This window comes from Lycorma delicatula, chromosome 4, assembly GCF_047948215.1.
Source record: "Lycorma delicatula isolate Av1 chromosome 4, ASM4794821v1, whole genome shotgun sequence".
In the NCBI taxonomy this organism is placed as follows: domain Eukaryota; kingdom Metazoa; phylum Arthropoda; class Insecta; order Hemiptera; family Fulgoridae; genus Lycorma; species Lycorma delicatula.
In genome coordinates, this window is record NC_134458.1 from 147392361 (window position 1) to 147419499 (window position 27139).

Here is a 27139-nt window from a genome sequence, read left to right on the forward strand (position 1 = left end):
GTAGCAGAAACATTGCGTAATTTGCTCTGTGGGCTGTTGCCACTATCTTCCTGTAACCAGCAACTGTGTTCATCTTCTTCTAGCACATCTATGAAGTCAGTTATAATCTGCTGATAATAATCAGTAGATAATGTTTCTGAAAAAAATATTATTTCCATTATTTTCTTCTGAGAAACTGCAATATTTTCTTAATGTAATGAAGTTATTTACAGAAACATGAGGGTACTTTGCACTCCAATATCAGTTAATCTGGCTGTTAGCCACTTAAATGTAACCATGCCCCACAACTAAATAAAATATTATCCAAGATCTGAATATTGCCACAAGCAAAATGCATAAACCACTTGCAATAATTAATCTTTTTCTGTGACTGGGTTCTTACAATTCCTGCACAGTATGAGTACAGTATGGCTGTAATTTTAATTTCTTTGTAGCTTTACAGACACTCCTTGCAGACATTCTAATCAGCTGATGCTGTCTTCTTATTGACCTTTCGAGGTGATCACTCAAAAGGATACATAGACATAACTATAGATTCCAGCAGAATTGCTTTCTTCAACTATACTAAAAGTTTATCTAAAATGAGTGACAATGTGTGAAACTGGCTTATTGGATATATTTGAAGCTACAGAAAAGTTTTCCTGAGACTTTAAAAACAATTGTGAGTTCTCTCAAAAATAAATGCACATTGATTTTTGAGGGCGAAAAACACTTTCGCATTATCATCGCCCAGAATAAAATGGTTTTATAAAAAAAAAGTAACTAAAACTGCTCTAAAAAATTAAACACAAAACTTACAACTAATATCACAGCTAAAATCTAAAATTTAATTAAAAATAAATAAAATTTATCAAAGTCCAAGAAAGGTGTAAAGGGCCCCTTCTCCGATAACAGAAAGACTACGAACTAACTTAAAAACATAACTAACAAAAAACTAACATATTAAAAATGAAATAAAACTTAAAAATAATATCACAAAAAAATTACAACTAATATTACAGTCGGAATCTTAAAAATACGATAAATTTATTTAAAAGAAACATAAAAATAAAAAATAATAATAAAAACTATATAAAATTTACATAAACATACACACAATTTAACAAAGTCCGAGAGGGGTGCAAAGGCTCAATTCTCGAATAACAGAATGAAAAGCTAACACAAAACCATAAAAATTAAAACAAAAACAAAGACATTGAAAACTCTTCCAATACAAAACATATGCACAACAATATCAATTTTTTTGTATAAAACCAACAAGCTGCAAATATAGAAACATACAGTCTAAAATTTCATAATCATTGCCCAAGATTTGACGGATATTTCTGATTAATTTAAATTTACGACGCAAGGCCACATAACAAATGCAATCCATAATTATGTAGTGCACAGTCAAGCGACAGTTGCATCGTACGCATAGTGGTGTGTCCTGCTGACATGAGGTACTTGTGTGTGACTCTGGTATGTCCTAACCACAACTGACAGAGGACAATTTCCTCATGACAAATTTTTCTGCATGAGGAGTTCCATGGCAACACAGAATCTTTAATGTGCGGAGTTTGTTATCAACTGTAGCCATCCAGTCACCTTGCTCCAAGACACTGTTTTATACAATTAATAAAGTTAGAAGTAGTAATACAAGTGGTGAAGGGAGGTTGATTACATGCATCTTTAGCAGCGGAATCTGCATGTTCATTATCTGGAATCCCACGTGGCTAGGGATTCACAGTAGTGTTGCGATGGTTCAACTCAGTGACTGGGTTGTAGATTTCAATGACGATAGGATGTCTAGAATAAAAGTTTCCTAAGGCTTGGAGAGCACTACACAAGTCACAGCAAATAAGCATATTTCGGTACTTAGGGTTAATGATATTCAGAGCCTTACTTATATGTACAGTTCAGCAGTAAACATACTCGTAATACTAGGTAGATCAAGGATATAAGTTCTATCATTGACAACAAATATGCAACCAACAGTATCGTTTTGTTTTGAACCATCAGTGTATACTACTGTGTCTGGGTTTATCTTCGAGAGAATATAGTTAAACGTTTGCTGGAAGACAGTAGGTGGTGTTGATTCTTTATTGTATATCATAAGGTCAATGAACATGGATACGTTGGAAAAATAGATGTGCCAACATTTATAAGGTGCAGTAGATGTCCGGTACGAACACCTACAGGTGCAGTACAACATGGATAGTCCTCATACCTTACTATACTTGGATTCCAAAGGACTGAGTCGAAAGCCAGATGATTTGACTGTCTTTGAGATGGGCAAAATAAGATGCTAAAGGTTGGTCCAGTCAATCCCAAAGTGATGGCTCACCACAATCAACAAGTAAGCTTACGACAGGGCTTGATCTAAAGGCACCTGTGGCAAGCCGAAGGAAAGCATGATGTACAGCATCCAGCATTTTAAGCACGGTATGGCACGCTGAAGTAGGTGACACAACCATGATCTAAATGGGAACGAACTAAGGAATAATAAAAACATATCATACATGACCGATCGGCTCCCCAGTTGGTGTTGCTAAAAACTCGCAGCATATCTAAAGATTTGGAACATTTTGTTTTTAATTCTTTAATGTGTTTGACCCAAGCAAGGTGGCTATCAAAAAATAAACCTAAAAACCTGATATCGGGAGAGAAACTAATGGTAATTGTATTGATAGAGATAGTAACTGCAGAATTGAAGGATCCAGCAGCCAAGAAAGGTTACACATTTTGTTTTTTCAGGTGAAAAAGTGAAGCCGGTAATTCTGAACCAAGTTTTCAAGGCGAGATGTAGTATTCTGTAGTAGTATCTCTGCTGTGGCTGTTGAACAGGATGTAATATATATAGCAAAGTTATCAACAAATAATGAACAGGTAACTGCACACATTTAGTAATGCTGTTGATGGCTATAGAAAATAAGGTAGTACTTAAAACATTTCCTTAAGGCACTCCATTCTCCAAGGTGAGATGCTACCCGATAAGGAATCTAAAACACAAACATGGAACGTTTGGTCATTTAAGAAACCCCTGATAAATGCAAGCATACAGCCTTTGATTCCCTATTCTTTAAGGATGTTAAGAATAACGTGTCACCAGGTCATGTCATACAACTTTTTGATATCAAAGAAGATAGCTATGAGGTGCTGGTGGAGTAGGAAAGCATGTTGAATAGCTGCTTCCAATGTCACTAAATGATCAATGGAAGAACAACCTTGGTGGAAACCGCATTGTTCTAGACATAGAAGGCCATGTCTCTCTAAGTACCAACTGAGCCTGCAATTCACCATTCTCTTCATCATTTTGCATGAAACCCTTGTCAAAGAGATAGGGTAGTAGCTTGAGGGGCTTCCTTTGTCTTTACCAGATTTAAGTACTGGTATGACAATGACTTCTGACCAGACCAAAAAGAAAACTTGTGAGGAGAATAAACTACTATAAATACACAATAGGTATTGTAGCACCGAATTAGGAAGGTGTGACAACATACTGAGACAAATGTTGTCAGGTCCAGAGGAGGTGTTACATGAGTTTTTATGTGTGTGACAATTCACTGACTGAAAATCTCCATTTTCAGTCAACCAACCTAATTACCTTGGTAATTAGGTTTAATTCACCAACCTAATCACCAAGTTTAAAAATAATACTTCCATCTGTAATTTGTACCTCTGAAATTCATTATTGTACGATGAGGTGAGGGATACCAGATGAAAACAATCTGCCAAAGTATTTGCCACTGTAGAAGGTGATGTAAGGAGTTCTCTTTCATGAATGAGTCCGAGAATGGATTGTTCTGGTGATTCACAGATTGTACGGATCTTTTTCCACACAGTAGACGTGGGAGTAGTGTGTGAGATGGTGTCCATGTATTCCTAGCGTCTAAAAATACCCGACAACATACTGATCTAGCCTTATGGTACAAATCTAGGTGTTAATTTGTAGGCCTACAATTAAATTTGTGCAGTGCTTGTTGTCGAATGCTAATAACGTTTTGGCAATCAGCATTCCACCAAGGAATGGAAAGACATCTTTGGTTTCCTGATGTTTGTGGGAAATATCTATTAGCATTCTCAAGTATCAGAGATGTAAAAGAGGTAAGTTCATCGAGGGCGTCTTCACCATCGTCTTACTGTGACGGAAAGACTTATGATAACCATTCCAATCTGTCTTTTCAACAATCCATCTCCATGGTCTTTTACTCATCTTGTGGTTGACACCAAAAGCTCTAGTAATTGGCCTGTGGTCACTGCCGTGAAGGTCATCACAAGCAGACTAAATAAGGCGAGGGTGTGAAATTGGTGAGCAAAAGGAGAGGTCAATGTTTGACAGTGTACTAGAAGATGAGGACATAAATGTGTACAACCCATCATTCAGTAGACAAAGGTCCAAGTCTTGTCTCACTCCGTTTATCATATTTCCTTGAGAGGAGCAGAAAGATGAGCTCCAGGAAATATGGTCGGCATTGAAGTCTCCTACTGTTAACGATGGCAATGGGATTTGTGTGAGGAGATTTGACATTTCTAGAGAATTGAACTCACAGTTCGGCGAGAGATACAAATTGCAGAAATGCAATTTAAAGGGGACTGAGATTTTTACAGCTACAGCACGAATGAGGGTAGCTAGTTGTAGTCTTGTAGCCGACACCTCGTTCCGCATGAAAATAGCAACACCACCACTCTTTTTACTATCTACAAGAAAGTCGTATCTCTTACATGTATAGCCTCTGAGTGTTACCGCATCTTGCTGTAATAGATGCGTTTCTTGGAAGCATATTATTAATGATTCATGTGCACGCATCAAAACTTTAACATCTTCAATGTGGGACCAAAAATCTCTAATGTTCCATTGAATAATGCTCATAAATAAAGATGCAGAAATACAGGTAAATATATGACAAAATTAGTTATAGGTGATCTAGTTTTTGTTTTTTGTATTTTTTATTTTAAATAACTTTGATGCCCTGGATTGGGTGGTTCCTCAACCATATCTTCCAGTATATGATATGATGGAGGAAGAGATTTGGAAAAAAGGGAAATCACATGTGACAGCCCAGAGGGGGTGGTTATGTGGGTTCCCTAACAGGGAGTTTATTAGAAGGCTTACCACCAGCAATGATTGCTCCAGCCTGTACAAGTAAAACTTTGGGGACAGGAGCTTTCAGAGGAATTGCACTGCTGGATTCACTAACTGTAACTAACGACTTTTTGTTTATCTTTGTCAGCTCTGAAATAGTGGCTGTATGTGAAACAACTTGATCAGATAACATCTGAACAAGTTTTTTTAGCTCATTGCAGGACCCATACTGTTAATTACCTAAATTTGTAGGAGCTTGTTTTGATGTAGCGGTGGCAAAAGATACATCTGATTTAACCAAGTTCCTTGAGTTAATTGTCTTTTTATATTCTCTGCGTGCCACTGGAAAAAATAGCTTCTGCTCGGTAGAGATTCTGAGAATTGTCTTTTCTTCCTTAAAACTTGGGCAAAGCAGGCTGTATGTGAACCACTGCAGTTCACACACTTTTCATCTTCTTGGCAGTATCATTGTGGCCTTTGAGCTCACCGAGCACAGATCTCTGTTTCTGAGCAAGATATTGTAGTGTGACCATACCATTGGCATTTAAAACATCGTTGTGGATTGGGAATGAAAGGTTGCACTCAAACTGAAAGATAGCCAATTTTTATTTTTTCCGGTGGGACTGGAAGGTTGAAAGTCAGTATATGAGAAGGTGTTGGTTCTTCCATTCCATTCTGTCTTTTCATTATACGCTTCACTTCAGCAACATCTTGGGCACAAAGCTCATCAGCTATTTCAGTGAAATCTATACATCCAAAAGGTCTAGGCAAAAAATTACTCCCTGACTTGTATTTAGGTTATTGTGGCATTCTGAACTTATATTTATACTACCCATATTATGGAGACGTAAGATAGATCGACTCTGTTCGTCATTATATGTTTTGATCAGAATTGATCAGTCTCGTAACTTCTTAATGTTCTTCGAGGAGCCACTTGAACCCATTATAGCTTTATTAATTAGGAAATACAAGACCTTATGAAGGGAGCCGACTATTTCTAAGAAGTACAAATTTGATGTTCTTGCATTGCAGACGTCATTTGTCACCATTTAAATTAACACTGTGTTCTGGACTGTTATCCTCATCAGACAATGCCGAGTGAGGCCTTTTCGCTACACTATTTTTGGTAGTTTTTTCAGATGGACCACCAACCATCACAGGAATTTCTTGTGACTTGTAATTTTGGTCCCACGAGTATCAGCGATATAACGGAGCAGAGCTATAACTGGAGCTAGAGCTAAATACAACTAGGTTCGTCCAGGTGGCCAGAGGACATCATTTGAGACTCACTATGTAGAGTGATTCACCCATTGGCATGATAGTCTCCACCTTGCATTACGGTTGCGTTTCGTAGGATGTTGCAACATCACTGAGTGTAAATGTAAGAAAAAACACATGTAGGATGTTGTTGTGTAGTTGTGTTTGGGTATATGTTGTAATCTGTGTAGTGTTCTTGGTATAGTGCGCGCGCACGCGCGTGTGCGTGTAATGAGACTGCATAAAATGCATTATATTTTTTATAGTACATCTGCCACCGACATAAAATACAGAAAGATTACTTGGTTGCTAGCATTAATTAGTGCCACCCTAAAACCAAATATCCTACTTCAGTGAATTAATGAATTCAGGGTTGCATAAGTTTCGCTCACCCTTATGACCATTCAGTTATCCAGGGGAACTAGAGCACAGTGATAACAGGTAAAAATGGATAACCAGATTAAAATTTAAGGAAAAAAGCTTAAGATGGAAGATGAAATGGAGCTACATTTCAAATGACCAATTAATTTTATTTCCTCTTTCGTTTCTTTTTCTTCTTTCTTAAACTACAAAAAGAAGGAAGATTTTGAAGCTTTTTAATAGATATAAAAAACTGTAAACCTACGAAACATTTTACAAAAATTAATTGCTGTAGTATCTAGAGTACGACAGAATTCCTGAAATGATCATTTTTACTCCTAATAAATTCAATATTCTCTCCAAAAGGATGATGTATACTAAAAAAAGGCGCACTTACTAAGTAATAGCAATAAATGTAACTTTTAATATCAATGCCTTTTTTATTCAACAATTGATTTACCATGTATATCACTAACTATATAAAATTTTTAAAATCATATTTATAATTAAATTGTAATTAAAATAAAGGATACTGAGTGCCAGTCCTAGAGGTGTCCGATTTTTGTGGTCCACTTGCAATTTATCAGCATAAAACGATGGTACCATACCATCTCCAATCATTTGCTGTACCTTAATCTGTAAAAAGTTACAATTTCATACTTTTACTAATCCAATTGAGGGTTACCAAAGTTACCTTTTTATTACACATTACTTTATAAAACATTTTTGTAGTTACTTACAAACATATTCTTAAATAATTAAAACACTCTGTTTAGAACACATCAAGTAAAGTACAAAAATTAAACAATACTTATAGTCTTATATCTCTTCTTAAATTTTTATTTCAATTTTTACATTTGATAATCGACCATAAGACTGAAATGGTTTATTGTAACTACATAACAGTTATGTAGCATCTTCTACTTTTCTGTTCACATTTAATTTGAATGATTTCTTCAATGAAGAGTACTGATCTCTACCAGTTTCTGTAATTTTACTACCTGAATAAAAAAATTCTTCCACTTTTGGTAGCTTTCTTGATTTTTAATTCCTTATTATCCTCCTTTCTGTTATTTCATTACTTGTGTTTTAGTCTTATTTATTTTCAAATGAAATTTCTCTTCGAAAAATAAATACATGAAGTTCAGTATGTATTTCTTCTAACTCATCTTTGGTTTCAGCCAAAAGAACATTATCAACAATGAATCTTTATACATTTACTTTTTCTCTTTGAATAGCTATTCGACTTACAAATTTTCCTTTAACTGCTATATTAATTCTTCAGTATACATGTTTAAATGTGGCAAAAACAGACTAAACCCTAGCCTTGCCATTGTGAATCAGAGCCAGCCGTTCTTCTACTACTCTTAATAAATGCTACCCAATTCTTGTACTGATTTTTGAACCTGATTCTATTATAAATAACTTCTCTCCCTATATTTAAATCCAAATTTTCTTAAAAATTTTAAACATTCTATTTTATATTAAGAAGTACCTTTTCATGTATGTGTGTGTCCACACATGTATGTGGACACATGCTATAAAAGTGGTCTTCACATAATACACATTTTATGCCGAGTTCAATTCACCTGTAAACTACAATACACTAAGTATTTTCAGTGCATTGAATATTAAAATTGATAGGGCTTTAAATAAAATAGAAACAAGTGTTATATTCTTTTTTAAGTCTGCCTTCTAAAATTAATCTGAAGGCCAAAAGGAACTTTTTTTACCTATTCTCTTTCAGAAACCAGACCAGTCTTCATTTAAATAAAATAAAATACCACATATTTTATTTATTTACCTGTAAAATATTAAATGGTACATGACAAATAAAAGGAAGAAAGCTGCATTTTCCAAAAATCTTATGGTTATTTTTCTATTACTTGATATTTAAAATAGATAATGTTAAAAACAGGTGATAATAAACAGTAATTACAGAAAAAAATATTTTAAAAGTTAATCTTCAAAGTACTAATCCTAGATTAGAATTATTATTACTATTTTACTGCTAGATTTTTTGATTCTACAACCACATGACAAAATTTATATCCAGAAATAAAGTAAAAGATTACTAATGTTAATAATACCACACATCAGATTTGATTAATTTATGTAACCAGAAATAATGAACAAATAATTTTTGTAGTGAAATTGTGATCATTTGTAAAATACTATCCATTATATAGTATGATGTAGATGACATTTAATTAATATTTCTGTAGACATTCATACGTAAACAACAAATGTGTATTAATCATCAAAGTTTACAAAGGGCAGTGTTGGTATGAGGGATGGAGATAGATTGTGACTGGCGTCTTGCAACATATGACATCCTGTTGCAGTGCACTATCCTTTTCACTGCACTTTTAGCTGCCAACACTACTTCAAACACCTCAGGCAGAACTACTGTACACTGATGTGTTTACGCTTCCTAAAATTTACAAATAATAAACTAGACAAAAATAAATGAAAAAAGAAAAGTAAATAAATAAACAAATACATACCGGTAAATAAGATAATGGAAAATCATATTTCAGATGGCAATCAGACAATAATTTATAGCATAGTTTAAATACAGGCCCATTAGGATGCAAAAACTTTGTGAGAATTTCAAATTCATATGGATTCGAGTTAAATTTAATGGATCGTAACTTCCAACCAACTTGATTAGTAATTCCAAACAGATCATCAATTAATAATGGGAAAAAATTTTCTAATTCTTTATTGGTACATTCTTTAACTAAACGTGCAATTGTTTCACATCTGTTTGGTAGCGGTAGACTCAAAATAGAGTTCATGTTTCTGTAAAAAAAATATATAAAAATATTAACCAAATGAAATTTCATTGATTAAAATATAAAAATAATTACCACCCAAATAAAACAAATCAACTGAATCAATGTATAACAAAATCTCCTATTTCCAATGCATTTAGGAGGGGTTATCTCTAAAATAAAGACTGTTTCATTGCAAAAAAATTTATTCTGAAAACTATAAATATTTTTTATTTCTCTCAAATTACATACCTTATACTACTTTTTTATATAATCGTCACATGAATTAAAACACTTATCGTAGTGATACACAAGCTTCAACATACCCTCATCATATTCTTCTGCCACCAGTCCATTTAAATACTGATTAACAGCATTTTTAAATTCATCATCACTCGCGAATTGCTTACCGCTCAAAAATTCTTTCAATTTCCCAAACAAATGATAATCAGAAGGAGCTAAGTCTGGACTATACGGTGGGTACTCATAAATTTCCCACCCAAATGTTCTCTGTAAATCACGTGTCGGACCCGCAACATGTGGACGTGCATTATCGTGCAGCAGGACAACGCCGTCGGTCAGGCGCCCACGTCGCTGATTTTGAATGGCGCGCCGTAACTTACGTAGAGATTCGCAGTAGATTTCTGCATTTATAGTCGTTCTACATGGCAAGAATCAGCAGTATACCAAACCTATCCCAGACCATCAGTTTGCGTCCAAGTGACTGTGGCTTGACCTTTGTTGGTCTGGTTAGTGATTAAGGATGAAGCCATTCACTTGACTGCCGTTTTCTCTCTGGAGTGTAATACGAAATCCATGTTTCATCGCTGGTAAAAATTGAATTAAGGAACTTATCATCTTTTTCTCTGTAGCGCATTAAAAATTCCCAAGGGGATCTCATTCGGTTTTTTTGTGACGTTCCGTTAAGACGTGCGTCACCCTACGTGCACAAACCTTTCTGAAGCCTAAATGGTCATGAACAATGCGACCAATAACAGCTCTTGAAACATCAGGAAAAAGAAGGGCCACGTCGGAAATCGTTGAGCGACGATCTTTTCTGATTTCATCATCGACGCGTTTCAAGTCCTCGGTGATTATCGAGAGCCTCCCGGAAGGTTCTCTATCATGCACATTAATTTTTTATTTCTAAACCTTTCACACCATTTTCGGACGCTTCTTTTTTGTCATATTATCACCGTACACAGCAACCAACTTCCTATGAATTTTAGCCAGCTTAACGTTTTGATGGTTTAAAAAACGTATGACCACGTATTTCACAATTCGCGGCAACATCGATTTTCCTATTCATTTTATAACGTAACAACTCACACGTAATCAAAGACAGTACAACGCGACAACTTACAGAAAATGCATAGTGTGCATTACTAGCGTGGCCATGAATGACACAGGTTCGCCAAACTTAAAGAGACAAACTTCCCAGCGATCTTTACTTTAGAGATCTCCCTTGTAGTTATACAGTGATTTTTTAGTCCTGTACCCAATTTTAAATGTAATTTAAGAAAGGGAAATTTAGGTGGAATAAAATAATGTATTTGTTACTTACAAAAGAGATTTAATAAAAAGCTATTACATAATTGTTAAAGAATATGCTCAAAATCCCCACCCCTTGCGGTTACACACGCACGGATCTTTTCAACATATTAGCAGAAACCTTTTTAAGAGTTCAATTGGAAATATTTCTGATTAAGTCTGTAATATTGACTTAAAGTTCATCAACAGTGTGAGGATTGTTTTTGAAGGCTAATATAGCCTCACAAAAAGTAGTCAGGAGATGTGAAATCTGGGGACCTTGGAGGCCATAAGCCCTTGCTAATTATTCGATCATCAAAAAACTCTCGCAGAAAATGCATGGTTTCTCGAGACGTGTGGCATGTAGCGGCGTCTTGCTAAAACCAGCAATACCGTTCTTGAGGTAACAGGAGGGATACAAATTGGCGCACAATATTCCTGTATACTTCACCATTTACTGTCTGTTCGAAGAATACGGGTCCGACTCTACGATGACGAGATATCGCACACCTCACACCAATTTTTTCAGGATGGAAAGATTTGTCTTGTAAAGCGTTAGGATTTTCAACCGCCCAAATTCGACTGTTCACATAACCATCGAGATGGATCCAAGCTTCATCACCAAAGAACACTGTGTTTAAAAATTCGATTCCGTTATCGTTTACGAGAAACCTAAACCAACGGCAATATTGCAATCGCTTGTTTAAATCTGGAGGCTGAAGCTCTTGGACTAATCGTACACGATACGGATACAATTTCAATTTTTTAGCAGCTTTCTGAACACTCGAATATGACAAACTAACTCGCGTGGAAAGTTTTCGTAAACTTTTCCGTGGAGAATTGAGCAATCTTGTTTTCACAAGTTCTCTAAAACGTCATCTGTCAAGCGAGTTGGTCGATCACTACGTTTTCTGTCGCAAACACTACCTGTCTCTCGAAATCGGTTTGCTAGCCTAGAAATTGACATTTTTTCTGGCGGAGGAACACCAACAAATTTAATTTGAAATGATTCTTTTACACTCGCGTACGATTTCGTAGCAAAATATTGTTCAAGAATGAAAACTCGTTCTATGGTAAAAGACATTCTGTTCGTAACAGGACCGGAAAAGGCACAAAACTTTACATATCTCAAGGAGAATCAACTCACACTGCCGTATCTATACCGGTTGAGTAGCGGTACCAACTTCGTCCCTCGCGAATTGCTTACCGCTCAAAAATTCTTTCAATTTCCCAAACAAATGATATTCAGAAGGAGCTAAGTCTGGACTATATGGTGGGTACTCATAAATTTCCCACCCAAATGTTCTCTGTAAATCACGTGTCGGACCCGCAACATGTGGACGTGCATTATCGTGCAGCAGGGCAACGCCGTCGGTCAGGCGCCCACGTCGCTGATTGTGAATGGCGCGCCGTAACTTACGTAGAGATTTGCAGTAGATTTCTGCATTTATAGTCGTTCCACATGGCATGAAATCAATCAGCAGTATACCAAACCTATCCCAGACCATCAGTTTGCGTCCAGGTGACTGTGGCATGACCCTTTCTTAGAAAAAAATTACGAGACATTAACAATTGGGTAACAGGACTAAAAATCACCCTGTAGTAAATAAAAGTTAGATGAATTACATCTACAGTTACATTATAAATAAAATAATACTGTCATATTTCAGGATCATTTAAGGACATTTGTCTCTTAAAACTCTTCCGCCTTTCATAAACCATAACATTATGATTCAACATACAGATGATTAAGGATGGAGATACAGAAATGTATTCATGAAAGTAAAAGACAGATGAACAGCTACCAAAGGATTATACAATTGTGATAATACTTATACTGAAGAACTGTAATCCAAATATAGGTAAGCAATGACCTGTTCAATTTCACACCAAGCAGTCTGGATATGTTATTCATTAAACCAAACAACTAAAATCTAATTATCTTATAGTAAAATATAATTCCAGTATACAGGAATCCTTTGATTTACGCGATTAATTCATTCCAGAAAATTGTTGCGTAAATCAAAACTGTTTTCTCAAAAAAGGTGTAAAGTACAGTATAGTATCTGGACGTGTACATATTTAGTAGGCTATATTCGTAATTCTTTTCGCAGGCAAAAGACGCAGAAGTTTTAGACGATTTGACTAAACATGCTTTATTTAATAGAATATAAATCGAATTCAATACAATAAATATGATTACATACAGTACAGTATTGTAGAAACAAAGTAAAAAATATAAGAATAATAAACTACAAAAGAAAAATCATATTACAGTACAGTATTATTAAAAAAATAGTTACCTTACAATAAACGTACATAGGCCTAAATACAATAAGGAATATTAAAAAAAAAACTTGTGATTTAGTTCAGCTTTGGTTTCTTAAAATAACTGTGTTCAGTTTACTCTGCTTTATTGATAGTTGCAACTGATCTAGCACCATCTTGTAGCATATCGTATTACCTAAGTCCATTTACAACTTTCGTAATTCGTTCTCGATCAGGATGATTTTCAGTTACATAATTACAAATTTTTTCGATGAATCATAATTCCTCCTGTAATCCTTTTACTGTTAATTGTGGCTGTGAAATGGAGGATAGGTTGAAGGTTCACCATTGTCGATTTTTGATGGCCCTGCTACCCGAAATGTCATCTAGTAGCTCATTTGGCAACTCGGCTAGTGCTAACAAGTCTTCATTTCCTAAAAGTTGTTTATCTTCTTCCACTAGTTCATTTATATCTTCAGCATTAACTTCCACCCCTATACTGCTGGCAAGTTGCACATCTTCATTTTTAATAGTACCTGTAATTTCTTGTCCATCGAATGCAGTTTGATCTTGATACAGCTTGTAACATACTCCACACATAATACTCTCTTCGATTTCTTTCAAAGCTTCGTCAACATTCCGTACAGAAAGAAGGATGTTATATATTTTTCCAGAACGTTCGAAAATTACAGATCTCATTGCTTGAACTGTTAGTCGCAGAAACCACCTCAGAAATGTTTTTTTTTTTTTTTTTTTAAGATAGTAAGCCTTGAATGTGGCTATCAGTTCTTGACTAAATGGCTTGTGATGTATTTGCAGGCATATAAACTACTTTTACATGTGAATTAATTGCTTCCAATTCCTCGGAGCTTAGATATTCAGGAACGTAATCGAGCAATAGAACGACTTTGTGTGCGATATTTTTTCCTGTACAAAAATCTTTGAGTTGCAGACTAAAACAATTCTTAAATAGGTCAACAAAAAAAAAATGCGCCTCGTTACCCATGCTTTTTGGTTTTTTTTTTTTTTTGTCTTCAGTCACTTGACTGGTTTGATGCAGCTCTCCAAGATTCCCTATCTAGTGCTAGTCGTTTCATTTCAGTATACCCTCTACATCCTACATCCCCAACAATTTGTTTTACATATTCCAAACGTGGCCTGCCTACACAATTTTTCCCTTCTACCTGCCCTTCCAAAATTAAAGCGACTATTCCAGGATGCCTTAGTATGTGGCCTATAAGTCTGTCTCTTCTTTTAACTATATTTTTCCAAATGCTTCTTTCTTCATCTATTTGCCGCAATACCTCCTCATTTGTCACTTTATCCACCCATCTGATTTTTAACATTCTCCTATAGCACCACATTTCAAAAGCTTCTAACCTTTTCTTCTCAGATACTCCGATTGTCCAAGTTTCACTTCCATATAAAGCGACACTCCAAACATACACTTTCAAAAATCTTTTCCTGACATTTAAATTAATTTTTGATGTAAACAACTTATATTTCTTACTGAAGGCTCGTTTAGCTTGTGCTATTCGGCATTTTATATCGCTCCTGCTTCGTCCATCTTTAGTAATTCTACTTCCCAAATAACAAAATTCTTCTACCTCCATAATCTTTTCTACTCCTATGGATGGATGTCTTTTTGGTTGGATGTCCAATACACGGGTACAGATTGTTTGTTAATTCCTTTAAAATCATGGGGATTTTCTAAGTGATATACAAGCAACGGTTTTAGTTTAGAGTTACCCTTCGCTTTTCCTCCAAGTAAAAGTGTGAATCGATCTTTAGATAATTTAAAATCGGGCATATGGCGTTCTTATTTTGCGATAAAAGTACGTTTAGACATCTTTTTCCAAAAAATTGCCGTTTCGCCAACATTAAATAGTAGCTGTGACGTCTATCCTCCTTCTTTCATGATAATTTGTAAATCTTTTTCAGTTTTTCGACTTCTTCATTTGCACTGGCTGCTCCACCTTGGTTCAAAATTTTATGCAGGTTTGAAAGTTTTTTTTTATTTTCAAACCATCCTGTGCTTGCATTGAATGGGTTGATATCTTCAGCATTGTATTTAAGTCTTAATAGTTCATGCAAACTTAACGCTCTTTCACGAATCATGGGAATACGACGTTGAGTACAATCTTCTATGAAAATATTCAATAGTTTTTCAAGTTCAACTATTTTTTAAAGGAGATCATAAATAAGACATTCGTGAAGTCTGAAGAGGACTAGCATTTTTTCCAGAAATCATAATTGTATCCTTATTTTAATTATCCTTATTATTATTGAACGAATTGTTGATTCGACAAGGCCAACATAATTTGCGATATCAATGTTACGTAAAACATCATGATGTTTTTTATCATCTCCAACTTTGCCTCAAGAGTGTTAGTTTTCCTTTTCTTTCCCATAGTATAAGGTCAGACATAGTTAAAAACACGAAAAATAAAAAGATAATACGTAAATAATTCACAATAAAATTCTAAAATATCTCGCAAAATAAATTACAATATTGCATGTAGTGTAGCCTTTGCATTACGCCCTGAACACAGATCGATCAGAATACTTATATACTACACGGTAATATAACTAAGATAGAATAACACAACTCAACATATTCTCTGAACAGCTAATTGACTGTGATCATTAAAATGTCTATAAACCAAACACTTAAGCGTTACCAACCTAATATACTTCCGTATGCTATTATTGAAAGGGAAAACCTGTTTCATTGTTTATCGCATTACACGTCCGTGTAGTGCATGTATAAGTCATATATGTCATATTGCACGTATAAGTCCGTGTAAATTGTTTACCGAAAATCCTTTTTAAGAATCCTTTCACGAATATTATTTTACACCTTATGTACAGTAATTCTGACTGCGTTAATTAAAAACCAGATCCGCGTTAAGTCAAGGGGCAGTGTTATAAAATCAACCGTGCAAATTCAAAATCGCATTAAACCAAAGGATTACTGTATAGAAGGCTAAAAAATAATGCTTCAAAACACTTTTCTTTTTTTACCAACATACTTCATGTTCTCGATTTTCTCTAGAAGAGGATTTGAGGAGAAACACAGAGAAGTGTAATGTTAAGAATTTTCCCAGTAAAAAGGTTCAGCTTAGTGGTCTTGATTGCGCTCCCGGTAATTTGATATCCAACAAAAATAAAAATATTAAATTTGACCGTTTGGAATTAAATACTGATTTGGTTACTGCACACACACTAAAAACAAAAAGAGGGCTTGTTCTGTTAGCAGTTCAAACCTTCAATCACTACTGCTGATATAAAAAATTAGTGTAAAGATCTTAATTTAGCTTTTTTTAAATATACTGAATTAAAACCTAAATTTCCTACTTACAATTTATTCCATGTTATGTCAATGATTCGAAATTTATGAAGATTAATAACCCGGATCTATGGGCTGAGGGTATTCTTACTGCCCCTATCTTTGATACATTTAATAATGTTTTAAATGATAGTTTGCCGGCCAGAGAAGGATGGCTTTCTTATCGAATCATAAGACTAGTTTAATGCTATTATATCAAAATGTTTGAGGCTTCAGAACTATATCGGACAAGCTTTTTGTATCTCTAGCGAGATATGACTTCAATGTTCAATGTCCTTACGACATGGTTCAATGATATTCATTGTGATGCAGATTTCTTCCCTGAATCATATAAGATCTACCGTTTGGATAGAGATTATGCAGTTTCAGACTGTAAGCGGGTAGTGGATCCCATTTAGTCACTGTGTATGTTCGGCGGACTGACCTAGAACTTTCACTTGAGATTGTTTCCAAGTACAACTTTCTTAAGTTTCCAACATCTGGAATGAAGAGCCTTCTAATTGGTGTCCATTATTTTTCTCCAGCTGTTCAACCTGCTGTGATGCAACAGTATTTTGCATCTACTACACTAGTATTCCACAACATCTATTTATATGCAAAACGAAGGGCTGGATTAACATTTAACCTCGTCGATACCTTAATCTCTCTTTTGTTGATCTTGAATCTCAGATGGCTCGACATGATAGCTAACAACTGAATCTCAATTTTACCATTTGTTGAAACAGCTCCATCTAAAAGTGTAGTTCACCCTGATAAGTTTCATCCTTCATTTTCTGCTTTTATTAAGAAATCTGAATTTCTTTACTACTGTGAACAATGTCCAACATAATTTTAGCAGGAGTGACTTTCTAGGCCTGTATTCTGATGTGGCAGAAACTGATTTGTCTGGAGTTCTCCTGAGTTGTTCTCTTGATCAAGCTGTCAATAAATTTATCAGGTCATTTTTGATGCTATAGATGGATATGTATCCTTTTGTTTGCTGTCATCCTTCCAGATTTTCTCCTTGGTTTTCTGCTGATTTCTGTTAATTTTACTGATTAATAAGAAAAACAAGGCTCATTGATGGTATAAACACTCTGGTCTTTTGTCTGATTACAATGCTTTGTGAGCTTTGTAAAAGGTAAAAATTGCTCTCTGACAAGATAAACTATATCAGGCTCATTATTGTGAGATTAATTTTAATGATAAACTTACTTGGTTTTGGAGAATATATTATCCACATATTATCAAAGGAGTTAGTCTGTTGATCGCTCCTGCCCTTAACTCCATTTGCAATTGGAGTTTGCAATCCAGTATTTTTTCTTCCCTTAGGAAGAAGGCAACTGTCATACCTATTCCTAAACCTGGTCCATGTATAATAAATAATTTTTGTCCTATCTCCATATTAAGCTCTTTTTTCCAAAATCATAGAAAAAATAGTCTGTTTCCATTTTTACTGTCATATCCAACCACTTACACCAATCATCTACACGAATTTATGGAGAACTGCTTGACAACATTTAACCTCAACCCCTTTCTTGACTTCATGGGGTGACTTCATTTTTAGAGGGGCAAGGTCAGGTAGATGCTACCTACTTTGATTTCCAAAAGGTGTTCAACAAGATGCCCTAATATACTTCTTTGTAAACTGAGACATTATGGTTTAAGCGAAAGCCTGATTTTTTGGATTGCCTCAAACCTTTAAGGAAGATTTTCTATTCACTATGCAGGTGTGACGTCTTCTCATGAGTTCGTTGCTTCTTTTGAAGTTCCTCAGGACTCTCTAATTTGGGTCGCTTTTTTTAATTTTTATGAATGATGTGTCGGTGGTTATCTAAGATGTCATTGAAATTTATGCAAATGATCTAAGATTTATCATTCAGTCTCTTCTGAGCACAACCATCTTCTGATACAGAATAATATTAATGCTGTTTACAACTGAGCATAGGTTAACAAAATGCCTTCAACTTTGAATAACATCCTTCAAGTTCAATTCTCCAGAAAAACCAATCTTTCTCATCAAGTTTACTCCATTGGTGGTGAGCCTATAGAATTGAACAGAGTAAATGATCTCGGAGTCTTATTATACACCAAGCTTTATTTAAAAGGTCATATGGATGAAATTGTTAGTAAGGTGAAGCGCAACCTTGGGCTGATTAAATGGCTTGCAAGACCATTTCAAAATCCAAACTCTTGTCTGACATTTAACAAATTTTAACTCGGAGTCAACTGGAATATTTCACTACCACCTGGAACAGACAACATACACTGCAGAAATGATACAGTGTTCTGGATAATTTCTTACATTAAGCATCTCTGATACGTGTCAGCGGTTGGATTTGCCATCCTTGTACAGTAAAAGAAATTTTTTCACTTTGTTCTTTTTTATAAAAATATTCATGGCCTTAATACTATTCCTGGCAGTGTCTCAATCAGAACTCCAATAACTAATGTTAGAAATTTCTTTCCATTTAGTCTGCAGCTAAAAATTATATTTCGGCCTTCCACAGCATGGTCACTTCAGAATATCTGAAAAATGAGATTGACTTCTTCCAGTTTTTCAAACAATAAATGCAGGATTTGAAGATGATTCTATACGTTTAACCTGGAAATGATTTTAGATTGACTAAAGTCATTATTATTGTTGCTGTTGTTAGCAACTGTTATCTAATCAGTTAGAAATTTAACTGTTTTTTATTTTAATGATCAACTTGATCATCCTCCCTACAGCCCAGACCTATGGCCCTAGCATTATATGCTTTTGTTTGCCACTGTTTTATAATTATTAATACAGCACATATGGCTTCTGCTGTTTTGCTGTATTAAATAAATAAAAATTATTATTATTAATATGCAAGGTATATGAATTTCTTTGTTAAGAACTGTTTTACTAAAAACTAGTAGAGAAGCAAATATAGAATAATAATTTTTAATGTTTCAAAAATGAGATAAATACATACAACAACAGAAAAATACCCCTTATACTCTCAATGGAGGAACTAGTTTAATGGTTAATAGTTAAGTTGATAATTTCAATATGCCACAAAATTATGAGAATGAGTTAGGGGTTTTCTATAAAGAAACCTATACTACTACCAGGAAAACAAACAATCTGTTTTATTATACGAGGGTAAATCAAATATAAACGGGATTTTATTTTTTAATTTTTTAAAAATTTATTTCTTGAAAAATAAAAGGCAAATATAATTTATTTTTCTACATGGTTTCCTGCTTTAGAAATACATTTTTCCCAACGAGAAGGAAGGTCTTTTATCGCAGCATCGTAGAATGAAGCTGGCTGCGTCAAGAGCCAATTGCCCACGAATCCCTCCATGACCTTGTCATCTTCAAATCATTGCCCTCCTACAGCTTCTTTAAGCGGCCCACAAATGAAAATCGCAGGACGATAGGTCTGGGCTGTAGGGAGGATAATCAAGTTGAGTCCAGTGCATTTCTTCTACTTTTGAAACCGTTAGAGAGCTGCAGTATGGGGCCTGGCACTGTCGTGGTGAAGATGGCCTCTCAAATCAGTTGGTCTCATCTTTTGCGGCGATATGCAGCCCTCACTTCGTAGTACTAAGCTGCACTGATTGTGCGTCGCTCATGCAAAATATCTATGAGCAAGATACCTCGCCCGTCAAAAAAAAGGTTGAAAGAAACATGCTGGCTGACAGTCGAGACTTGGCTTTCACAAGGGATGTCGCCCCTTTCCTTTTCGCCGCCACTCCATACTAGCTTATTTCGACTAGGGAATGTAGTGGTAGACCTACGTTTCGTCGCAGGTGATGATCCCAAAAAATGCATCACCTTCTTTCACAATTTCTGATACTCTCACCAGTCGATCGTCTTGAAGAATGTCTCGAACCACGTGAATGTTTTCATCTATAATGCTGCTCCAAGGGCGGCGATTATGTTCTTGATTTTCCACTCGTTCTCTTCCTTCCTTGAACTCTTTATGCCGGGCAAACACACGACAATGTTTGGTCCTCGAACTGAACAGTCAATCTCCGAAAAATTTTCATCGCTTGAACTCCTTGACGAGCAAGAAATTTTATAATTATGCATTGCGCAGTGGAGGGGTGCACCTGTTGCACTGGTTGGGAGTGTGGAATGGTCGGCTCTCCCCACTCCTAATACCCCACCCAGGCATACTAGAAGCGCAGGCCCATTCCTACCAATCGTAGGCGCTCAGGAACAAAAATTCCATTTATATTTGAACTGATCAGCTGATAAACACAGAAACATTGACTAGTAACGTGCTGCTCCCGTGCTTGTTAACGCTACACTTCTGTGAAAGTTAGGTGAGGATGGGTTCTAATAGAAGGGAATAATACTCCTTTTTGGGGACTTTGTTTCACAAGTCCCTCAAAGATTACATTATTTCTTTCCTGTCATCTACTTTTTTCCCTTTTCTTTGATTTCTTATTAATTTTAATAAAATTCTTTCTTATTACTGGATGTTTGATTTTTACCAAATACCAACTGACATTGATTTTTGAATATCTTACCAAACCCAACTGCAGTGCATTAGCTTCAGTTTTAGCACGTCAGGCCTTAATATATACATAAAATATACCGTTACTCTAACCTCAAGCTGGTCTACATTACCTAAAATTTCCAAGCTACTATATGCAGCAATATAATTAATTAATTATTTTAGGTTAGAAGAAAAAACCATAAAATGGTTAATGAAAATTTATTAAAATCATTGCACATATTTGAATAAATTATAAATAGTTTCCATAAACAAACATTCAGCAAAGTAAGTTTTGTTATAAAAAGAAAAAGATATTCCAAATAACATGTAATAAAAACATATAAATAGCAAGTTTATGCCTTGAGTTTTACCTTTCTACTTATATATATATATATATATATATATATATATATTACATTTACTTGATTATTCCGAAAATTGTTTTTAAGTAGTATCTACTATTACGTTATCATTGATCATAATTGTCAATAATTTACATTGGTGTACATATATGGTATACATTGATCATGTATATTTTTACCTCATGTGTTTCTAACTGAAAAGATTAATATGAGATTTTATCACATCTGATGTGATATGTTATAATTAATTGTGTATATTGTGCCCATCAGATGCCAAAACTCAGATCAAATGAATCAAGGTTTTACCATGGTTTCCCTTGATCCATGCAGGCAAATGTTGGGATAGTTCCTTTTTTTATACATGTAGTATCATAACTACCCCATTCCTGAGGTGGAGGAACCCCATTTACGGGCGCCTAAGCAGTATCGGGCTCACTAACAGGTTCTGCCAGTTATAACCAAGGGTGTATGTATACCTGTGCACAACTGACTAAACCTCCACCCCTGGCTTCCCACCTTCCTGGTAGTGCTTCTAAAAGCATTTCATCAGAAGAAGAGGAAATCGCCTGCACACACAATCATAACAAACCAACAGGATGTCACACACCACACAAACAACACATACAGCACGTCAAATACAAACACCGAAAACATCACACAAGAATCATGCAGAAAACAGGACAAAGCTTCTAACATCCACAACACCCACATCTCTACTAAACCTCTTCGTATTAGCCTCTTCATGGCATGCTGCTGCTCCAGTACGGTGTCCTTCTAAGCCAAACCTGACACATTTTGCAGTACTCTTGCACTCCGCAGCGCAGTGCCCCTCACCACCGCAGTAGAAGCACACAGCCAACCTACCAGCAACTTTGCAGTTTCTGGCTGTATGGCCAAACTCCAACCATCGATAACACTTCATAGGTAATCTAAAACATCTACTCTGCATGACAAGAGCCCTATATTGACCCTTCTTCACACTAGTGATAAGACGATCGGCGCAGGAAGTCGACACATCGCCACTGTAGTTTCTCCAAAACCAGGTCTGACGATCACTTGAAGATCTGGCATTTCCTGACCACAGGCCTCAGACAGCCCTTGTTGGACTTCAGCCGGCTGTATGCCGCTCTCCATGTCTCGCACCCGGAGAACAGCCATCCTGGTCTTAGTGAGTACCTTTCCCTCCTTAATAGTATTTGTCAATAACTGCTTTAATTTTTCCTTTTTCTCCTTCGCCTTAATTTCCATGTTCTCTCCAGACTTACGTATGCAGAGAATATCCGACGTCGGCGGTACTACAACCTGTGTTTTAAGGGATCTAAGTAAATCGGCATAAGTCGCCGTAGTTTTTATCGTTAATAGTCTCCGTCTTGTGGGAGACATCATGAGGGGAATCGGTACTCCAAGCAGATGGAAATCTTGCATCCATCACGATTATATGTAGACACCGCCCAGACGCTCTCCCCTCACATTTTAGTATGTTTCGTACGAAGATCACAGTATTCTGCCCGTAGATCTCCATTTGTATTTGCCTCAGGCAGCCGCCACTATTTATCCTGACTCTGTTAAAGACGTCCACAAGAGCCCCGGCAAGATCCTCCCCATCATCAGAATCAACGCAGGCAACATGAAAGATGTGCCAATAAGTCCAATATGTCGTGCCTCCAACGTAGCCGAAACAAGAAATGACCACTGTCAGAATGCCACCGATGCAAATACCTTAGCAGACATTTCCATCAGTGTATTTACATAACCTACTATCTTGCCTTCGTATGGCCTCTTCCAACCACAAGCACCACCTACTTACAACATATTAAATTGTAAACTAAATACTGAAAAAGTCTGCCAACTTTCTAAATAAACATTTCCATCCTTTTCACTGTGTTTCTTACAGCTGTTTTCAATTTGTGTCTGGAATATTCAATACAGCTTTTTCACCTATTGAGCTTCAGTTGTTTGTTACAGACTTTTTCTTTGAAATAACCCCAAAGAAAAAAATCTGGCAGTGTCAAATCTGGATATTTTGGTAGAATATATATATAATCACCAAAGTTTTGTTAATGGAAGTTATTCTTGAATTTGCGCAGGGTAATGTTGCGCCTTCATGTAGAAACAAACAGTATCAATCTTCATTTTCCAAAAGTACAATGAACTGCAATAAAATATTCTGATATCGTTACGCATTAACGGTGTACACAAAGAAAATAGGACCGATGTTTTTTGATATTACACACCACACACCCATCATCTGAGGTGCAATGGTTTTGCATGATACATGTGGGGATTCTCATAAATCCTATTGTTTTGACTTTATATGGCTATCCTTATGACAAATCACAACAGAAAATGGCACACCATTCTTAAAACATCCCTTACAAGGCTTACTACAGGAAATGAAGAGTACTATAACCATACCAAAGTTTATGTTTTATTTATACTGAAGTGAATACGTGAGTGCAAAACAAAGTTTATTGTTTGTATTCAAAACAAACAATTTACAAATTTAGACTATCTAAACGTTAAAATGTAACATTTTATTTTTACAACAAAGTAATGTGAAAAAATGTTAGAACAAAAAGGAATATGTCAAGATGTAACTACGTTAACATAATATAATATTAATAAATATGTCATAAATAGTAAAATATGGTAATTCTGAGAAATTACTTGATCAACTTTAAGCTTTTTCATGCTTTAATATGCCACAGTAGATATATTTAGCATCAGAGAACACAAGGTCTAAATGTTGGAAAGCAGGTGACCCATGCAAGGTCAAAATCCACACCATGTAATCAGTACTTCAATGAATGACCAATCAATCTTGCAAGTTATGGCTACCTGTTAAGATGCTTACGGGTTCTGTGGAGACAGATTAGGGTTAAAATTTGAGTTCTGTGGAGAGAGGTTAGGGTTTTGGTTAGAGTTGAACATTAAGGTTACTACAGCTTTGTGGAGGGGTAAAGTACCAGGGTATGGTATAAAACACCATCTTGTGGGATACTAGACCAAATTTATATTTAAATTTTACTATAGTCACTATAGAGAGAGATTACACCACATGTTAAATTTTACTATAGTCACTATAGAGAGAGATTACACCACATGTTCCAAGCTATTAGTCCTGTGTTATGATGGATAATCATCTTACAGAGTCCAACTTTGACAACTAAACACTTAATATAAGTTGATCTCCCTTTTTCTCTCATTAACATAATCATATGTTGGTTTGAAAAAAATTTAAAGTTGATCAAGTAATTGCTATATTGTAATGACATTTGTGGTCAAACATTTTTAAAACTAATAGTATAACCGAGCAGTGTCTCAATCTCCTGTAATGTGAAATATATGTCAACACATTTTCTACAGGCCTCAAGATTGGCGTGGAGATAGTAAAGTGGTCTCCAGCTGTCTCCTAAAGTTAGACATTAGATTCCATGCTGATCAAAGTTAAGCTCTCAGTACACAGATTTTTTCATCATAGAGATTATGTATGTACTATATACAGACACTGAAATAAATAAGCTCTATTCTGTATTCTATTTTACTATGAAATAATATGTTATAAAACATATCTCATTAAAGTTTACTCTTCATGTATGCATTATGTGAAATTATACTAATTTAATAAATAAAAATTAACACCAACAGTGCTATATAAATTACAAAAATAATGTTAGAGTACTTTTGCCAAGCCAATAAAATTATACCAAATTTCATTTTAACGATAAATTGAGAATTAAAATTACTTGAATTAATCATACAAACTGATTAAATAATCACACAGTTAAAATTAAAATAATCAAAAGGAAATTTCATTATTGTTTTGTGACAAACATTTATATATAGCGCAATTATTCACATAGAAACAATAAGTATGTTTTTCTTAACAGGTGGAAGCTAACATTTAGAAATATAAGGTGAAAATATTCAGTGGGAACATATTGACTCACTGTTATTGAAGCCAATTCTTACTTTATCAGCCTGCAACAACCAATGTAATTTAATTTCATTAAGGGTAAAATTAAATGAATTACTCAATAAAATGTATGTTATTAAATGTTTAACAAGGTTACTTTACCATAGTTACAAAAAAAAACTTCTCAGACAAATTGGCAAGTTCAGGTGGAATAAATCTTATATAATAGTAGAAGAAATCAATTTACTTGTAAGCGATACAACAGTAGTGATATAATTAACTCCACGAGCAAACTTTCACTGGTTAAAAGCATGGCAAAATAACACTTCAATAAATATTAACAATTCACTTTCATTATTAGATTAAGCAACAAGTAAACAAGTGCAGTTCAAAACTTACCTGTTTTAGTTTGTTACAACGAAAACCCACACGTTATTATATCAAATCAATTTTGAAATAAATTTCTCATAATCTCTCATAATTTCATGAAATCACACATTTCAAATAATACTTAAACCGTAATTGCTAACTCAAAAAAATAAGATCTCTGGCCAAATTAAGTAAATGGCTATTGACATTTTTCGAAATTAATCGGCAATTTCCCGCCAACTACTTGTAGATTAATTTCTGCGTCAAGCTATGCGAAATATAATTCAGTTATATTCTTATTAAAAAAGAATTTATGTTTAACACAACATATTAACGTTTCATGCTTGTTAGTAACAGACAGTAAATTCTTTGTCACTTACAAACGTGTTTTAAAACACAACCTCTAAACATAACACATGGACTACAACCACAACTACTTGAAAATAATAATTTTACTTCAATTAAACATTCATAAAGGTTTAACTTCTCATCAGATAAATTTCATTGAATTTTAAATATTTAAACAGAAAAAATGAGAATAAAAATAAATACCTTGGCAGATAAATAGACTGTTACATGTCACCGTACAATAATCACTATCGAATCTGCTATACCAAATGGAAGTATCATATAACCATCGATAGATAGTCTTTTTAAACTTCAATCGATATTTCTTTACTATTCTTTCATGCAAGAAATACTTGATAATTCAATTCAGCTATACAACATAATTTTAAGTTAAATTTGTTAAATTGATTTTAATTTACTTTTTTTATCTTTATTAAAAACCCTTTCGTGTTCAATACATTGTTCTTTAGAATTTTTTTTTTTTTTTAGGTAAAAAAATAAAATCCACCGGGTTGGTCTAGTGGTGAACTCGTTTCGCAAGTCAGCTGATTTCTAAGTGGAGAGTTCTAACATTAAAATTCAAAATTAAGGTAGTTACTTTTATACTGATTTCAATACTAGTTTGTTGATATCAGTGTTCTTTGGTGGTTGGGTTTTAATTAACCATACATATCAGTAATGGTCGACCTGAGACTGTACAAGACATTTCATTTCATTAATATTCGTACATGTCATCCATCCATACGATGGTTCCGGAGGCTAAACTGAGAAAGAAAGAAAGATTTCTTTGTTATATATGACTGCTGGGCTGCAGTTTATAATTGATTTTTGTGGTCATAACTTTTGGTTGTTTTATTAAATCTTTTAGTTATCAAAAGATGTTTAAAATTTCTTCCCATGTTTGCATTAGTTCTTTACTTAAACTTGTTACATAATTTAACTGTACTGCTTGAGATGAAATGTGCCATCATTATCAGTAATAACCAAATGTATATTGTATAACTGGTAAAAATAACATGATTCCATTGTTAAGATCTAGTTGGTGTCAGCTCTCAAGAGCATTTCAGAAGATGGACTGAAGC

The 27139-nt window shown here is 34.8% G+C and overlaps 1 protein-coding gene across 5 annotated transcripts in view; it reads right to left on the reverse strand.

Moving 5' to 3' along the window:
* The window catches only part of LOC142323936 (sphingomyelin phosphodiesterase 4-like), a 115926-nt gene extending 89589 nt beyond the window's left edge, over positions 1-26337 (reverse strand). For 2 of the 5 annotated variants that reach the window (XM_075364321.1, XM_075364324.1), the window contains exons 1-4: positions 26262-26318; positions 16290-16482; positions 9190-9487; positions 7216-7318 (exon numbers count right to left, since the gene is read on the reverse strand). In XM_075364321.1, the coding sequence (XP_075220436.1) occupies positions 7216-7318; positions 9190-9487; positions 16290-16294 (406 nt within the window). In that variant the 5' untranslated portion in view covers positions 16295-16482; positions 26262-26318. The other 3 variants (XM_075364322.1, XM_075364323.1, XM_075364325.1) reach the window with 3 other exon arrangements.
* Positions 26338-27139: the final 802 nt, after the last annotated feature.